This window comes from Trachymyrmex septentrionalis, unplaced genomic scaffold (genome assembly GCF_001594115.1).
Source record: "Trachymyrmex septentrionalis isolate Tsep2-gDNA-1 unplaced genomic scaffold, Tsep1.0 scaffold128, whole genome shotgun sequence".
Taxonomy (NCBI): domain Eukaryota; kingdom Metazoa; phylum Arthropoda; class Insecta; order Hymenoptera; family Formicidae; genus Trachymyrmex; species Trachymyrmex septentrionalis.
The window spans coordinates 1,454,406-1,460,059 of record NW_017304417.1 but is presented as its reverse complement, the minus strand read 5'-3'; the positions used below and the strand labels follow the sequence as shown (position 1 = coordinate 1,460,059).

Sequence of the window (5,654 nt, the reverse complement as noted above, 5' to 3'; positions counted from 1 at the left end):
TTTCTATAGTTGCCATTTTTGCAAAGCAAAAAATCGACTAAAAGATATCTTTTTATATTACCGAAAAAACAACATAAAAAAGATATTTTTCCGTTATTTTGGTACTTTTTATTACTCATTCGCGAGCAGTACGCGAAATCGTCATCAGCTGGACGTGATAAAGTTCAGTTCTTCGTGTTTGAAAATCATACAGGACAGAATAAAAGGTAAGCAAAAAAGGTAAGGCAGAAATATGAAAAATTTTACTCGTTCTAATAAACACTAATAAAATATTTTTTTGTAATCGAATCCCGAAAGGAACTATGATGGAAGATAATGACTCTTGCACATAGGTCACGACAAACATTGCAAGAAATGGGACGTATATTGGATGTCATTATTTGACGTTATAGTTACATACGAGTATCTGTACTGTAAATGACGTTGACACACAATTTTAATATAAATAATATCGGTTAGGAATCAGTGTGTCCATATGCTTAAAATATCACAAAAAGAGATTGTTAATGAAACTTTAATCCCATTTTTCTCAGAACAGTGTTTTAAAAAATGGTGGACATTAGAAGTACCACAAAATTAATCCAAATACTTTGAAATTTGGCAAATATTGTCAATTAAATATTGTCAGTTGAATTATCTGAAGAAATATCTGTGATTTTTTGCGACTTATACATTTTTTTGTAATTCATACTTTTATATTAAATTTTTTAAAATTAAACTTTTTTCACACATGCATCATTTTCACATTTTTTATTATTTTTTTTAATTAGACAGGTATTTCTTTAGTAAATTTAATGCAAATTAAAAATAATTAATAAAAAATAAAATTTTTGATATTTTGAACCTGTTTTGCTGTCCATCGTGAATACCTTTTTCATACGCAGGCGAAAGACCTTCTGTAGCACTGCCATATTTTATTTGCTAGGAATATAATTATTACACATTTTGTACACTAATAGTGTTTTTCACTGGCTTCCAGAGTTACTTCGTACTCAGTGCATTTTAAAGCCGCAAAAATATAGAAACGAATGAAACCGCAAAATCCTCAATATATTTTGTTGTGCTATTTCTAAATATACATTGGATATTTTATTAATTGAGATATCTCACTTTCACATTCCGATTAGATTAGCGTACAACAGCTTTAATATGCACTGAGTGCGCAACAGTTCTGCCAGTGAAAAACGCTATAAGATAAAAATAACAAATACAAAAAGATATAAAAAGATTTTTTGTATTATGTATAGGTTTTTTAGTAATCAACTCCCAAAATAAGATATGACTTTTAGGCCTCCAAGAATAATAATCTCTTAATGTACCTATACTAGGGTAACTCCGGTATATACGCCGCACCTATCAAAAACTTAATTTATTAAGTATTATTTACTATGTTTATAAAGTACACAAATTCAGCAAAAATTTTATACTGTCTACTATTATGAAAAAAATATTAGAAATCTGAAATATTTATATTTTGTATTAAAAAATGAACTTTTTTAAACCCTTGCATTTTTGCTGTATATCCCATAAGGGTAGGATATATGGTTACTCATAGGGAGAGGGGGGAGTATGTATGGCTTATAAAAAATAATACATATAATACAAATAATATATATAAATAAGACGTAAAATGACACAATAACTTATAAAATGCGTTTATAAAGTTTTATTAAGGAATAAGAATGATAAATATGTATATGAAGTAATAAATAATAATTACAATCTACCCAGATGTATCACAAGTGTTACGACATGAAATAATACATATTTCATGTAATTTATTGTAATATATAATATTAATATATAATATATAATTATAATTTCATGCATTTATTGTATTTAGTGCACTGAATTCAATCTGCGCACTTTATATGCTTTGGCTATAAATCTTGCCTGTTAAAAATGCCATATATCCCAAACAGGTGAGATATACGAGACAATAAGCTAAACAAAGAATACAGAACAAAGTATTTGTATTTTATTATACAACATGCTTTACTATTCCTCTACGCTCATGTATCACGAAATAACCACTAAATCTTTTGCACGTCCCACAGTAATTATTTTATGTAGATTATAATTTATGATCGTGCTACTTAACACAGTGACAAATCAATTCAACTCACAATAATTTCATTAATATTAACAGTATAAGAAACTAAAATCATAATACAATACTAATATAACATAAAAGCATATAACAGAGTAGTTGCAGAAAAATTACCCCTACTCCTTCTATTTTTTGTTTACTTCTGCAGCGTAAATCGCGGCGTATTGATCGGAGTTACTCTATATTATATTGAGTAAATTTTCATATTCGAAGAGTCTTCGAATATAGCCTAAATTAATGCATCACGAAGAATACCTGCTTCAATTCAATAAATAACCATTCCTACGATATGTTGCTTTACGAGTCTTTAATCTTATGAGAATCGATCATTCGAACGAATGATCGCTAATTGTGATAATTGTACAGAACAATTATCTGATAGGTATTAATCATAATTGCGACTCGTAGATTAATATTATGATATAATGAGCGATACACATCCTATCGACCTCCTTACACCCTTCAAACCTCACCGTACGAATAACAATGATAGCACATGACAGCACGGCGACTTTGTTAAGTACGCAGCGACATGCTATATGTGCGTCATCTTGCACAAGTACTATGGTCCACAAAGCATCGCGATAAAAAAATCTCACCAATACATCTTGGTCTTCTGCGCTGCAGTCGTCGAGGGATGCAAAATTTAGAAGAAATTTGGTATATATTATTTATTTCGATTCGATACCTCGCGTTATCTTTTTAATGTCTGATCAAAAAGATTATCAATGCGGTGAATCAAAATGATTAAAGAACTTTCTAAAAAAAAATGAACGTCATTACTGTGCTCTGTAATGGAAGAACGATGTTGCTTAACTTAAAAATAGTAACATGTATTTCTTATATACAATGTAATATTAATATGCAAAATATTTTATGTAAAGAAAAGCATATATTAGTACATCTATCATATAAAAAAACTATACATCATATGTAGTACGTTGTATTTCGTATTAGGTTTTAACTCTACATTACTCGCTAGTTTTTTTCACGTATTTACTTGCATGAAAATCATTTTAAAGTTACATATGAATCAGAAACTTTCGGTCATTATATCTATACATACATTTATATATGTTAAACAACATTACATCTTAATTTTCATAGTTTGATGATTCATATTTTCAATTAAAAATTCAAATAATATTTTATACATTCTTTATTTGAAAAAAAAAAGCAAAAGAATTTTTTTTAATTGTGAAATAATTTATACAAAATATAACAATATGTATAAATAGCATTCATAGTTCTAGCGAATTTATAAAGAGCTTAAACATCCCACCAGAATAATAAAAGATTAACATATAATGTTAATAATATGCACAATATTAAAAATAGAATTTGGTAGAAACTTATTTCCTTAGATGATATGTATAAATTTTAAACATTATTTTTAATTTTTTGATAATTACTAAAAACTTTTTATTCTTTAGTTCGTGTCACTATCGATATTGCTCTAACAGCTTCCTTTTACTTCTTATGATTTCTGTGCCGTTCTCTGTTATCAGCAACATCTCATTCATGACGTTATCCAACAATTTCGCAAGGATTCTCTTTCTCCTACTTCGAGTTTCTTCGGTCGTCGAGAATAAGGCGACATGTGAACACGTACAACTTCGATAATCCGGGAATGTCTGTGTATATAAGTGCAGAAAAACGATGTAGCGCGACAGAACGCGCGACAAAGAGCAGCACTAGGTGCAATATTGCCGATCGTCGGTGCACGCGAAATAAGACGATATCTGCTTGTGTATGACGTGATCTAACCGGATCTACTTACGTACGCAGAGAAAAGAGCGGCTCCACTTTTCCATCTAGTTTGTCTATCAACCGGAGATCTAAAATATCTCGGACGAAAATGGCCAGGAAAGTCTGTCACGTCACATTGATTATTTCATTGTTGATCTGGTAAGTTCTTCTCGATAGATAGTCAATTATTCCTTCCCAGCTATTCAATAAAAAAAGCGGTATACATTTACTGCCAGCGCTAAAAACCTATACTTTACGTTATGTGCGCTACAAAGGAGGACCAAATTTTCGAGGATTTCGTGACCACTCGGAGATTATTTTATTTCTGTCATATTGTTTCCTTATGTATTTTTCTTGGTAAAAACCGAAAATGATCATTATAATAACGCTAAACTGAAGGAAAAATTGGTATAAAGTCAATAAAATCCTTATTCGCATCGTTATAAAATCACTGTCAATTATACTTCAATGATTTAGAAATTAATTCCAAATTGGATCAAATGCAAGTAATATTGCACTACAAAATTAGGTTATATTTTTCATTAGGACATTGTTATAAAAAAATTAATAATCTTGTAAAAAATATGAAAACATGAAAATACGATAATACATCAATTATTACCTTCCAACTAATCGTCTTTACGAATCATTTTGTATTTTTAAATTTGATTTATATCGACTGTATAATGTATTGATAATTGGCAAAAAAGTCCTCTTATTTAAAAAACAATAATAAATGACGAGATACTCTCTTTCTTTTTATTCGAACTTAGGATCGACAGTGATAAAGTTACATCTCCTATTTACGTATTTACATATTTACATACACACACACACACACACACACACACACACACACCACACCGGGTGTCTCAGATCATACACTCCTTTTATCTCGAAAACAGAGCATTTTAGAAAAAAAGTTCAGATAAATAATAAGTTAGGGTTCTAAATGATCTATTTAGTGATCTGATTAGTCTGACTTTGGATGGCATCACCAAGATCAAAGCAACTTTGAATTTTTTAAATAGAACCCCTTATTTTTTATTGCATATTCTTGTAGCACATATAATAACATTTGTTAAGATCAAGGTCACACATTGGTGATTGTTTCTCTTATTTTTATTTTTGCATTAAAAATTTATTTTATGTAAAAATGAAAATAAGAGAAACAATCTTCCTTGACCTTGATCTTAACAAATGTTATCCGGGACATGATCCTGAACAGCATTCAAGAGGTTTTAGTCGTCGGTCGAATCCTTGCGTAATGCCGGCGGTACTATAACTTTCAAGCCTTATAACTTCATGAAAAATTATTTTATTATAGTGTTTTGGAAAGTTCTCGAAGAGTGCTACAAGAATGCAATAAAAAATAGGAAGTTTCATTTAAAAAATTCAAAGTGCTATTGCTCTGACCTTGGTGACGCCACCCAAGATCAGACTGATCAAATCACTAAATAGATCATTTAGAACCCTAACTTTTATCTGAAACTTTTTTTCTAAAATGCTCTGTTTTCGAGATAAAAGCGGTGTATGGATGATCTGAGACACCCGATATATTAGGTTAAGTAAAAAGTCATCGCGTTTTTTTAAAAGACATCTATCAGTAAAAACCGCAATTACTTTCTTACCAACAATATAAATATATCTTGATAGAGTAAAGTTTCAGCTTTAAAAATCTCTTTTTTAAATTATACGATACGACAATTTTTAATGGAGTTATGAGCAATTAAAGTCAAAATAATTCTTTTATTTAATCCGCGATAACTCAGTAATCAAAAGTCGTAGGAATATT

General features: G+C 29.6%; 1 protein-coding gene across 1 annotated transcript in view; it reads left to right on the top strand.

Moving 5' to 3' along the window:
* Window positions 1-3,753: 3,753 nt before the first annotated feature.
* The window catches only part of LOC108756533, a 12,821-nt gene continuing 10,920 nt past the window's right edge, over window positions 3,754-5,654 (top strand). The window contains exon 1 of the mRNA XM_018500418.1: window positions 3,754-4,018. Within this exon, the coding sequence (XP_018355920.1) occupies window positions 3,969-4,018 (50 nt within the window). The 5' untranslated portion in view covers window positions 3,754-3,968. The remainder of the gene's footprint in view (window positions 4,019-5,654) is intronic.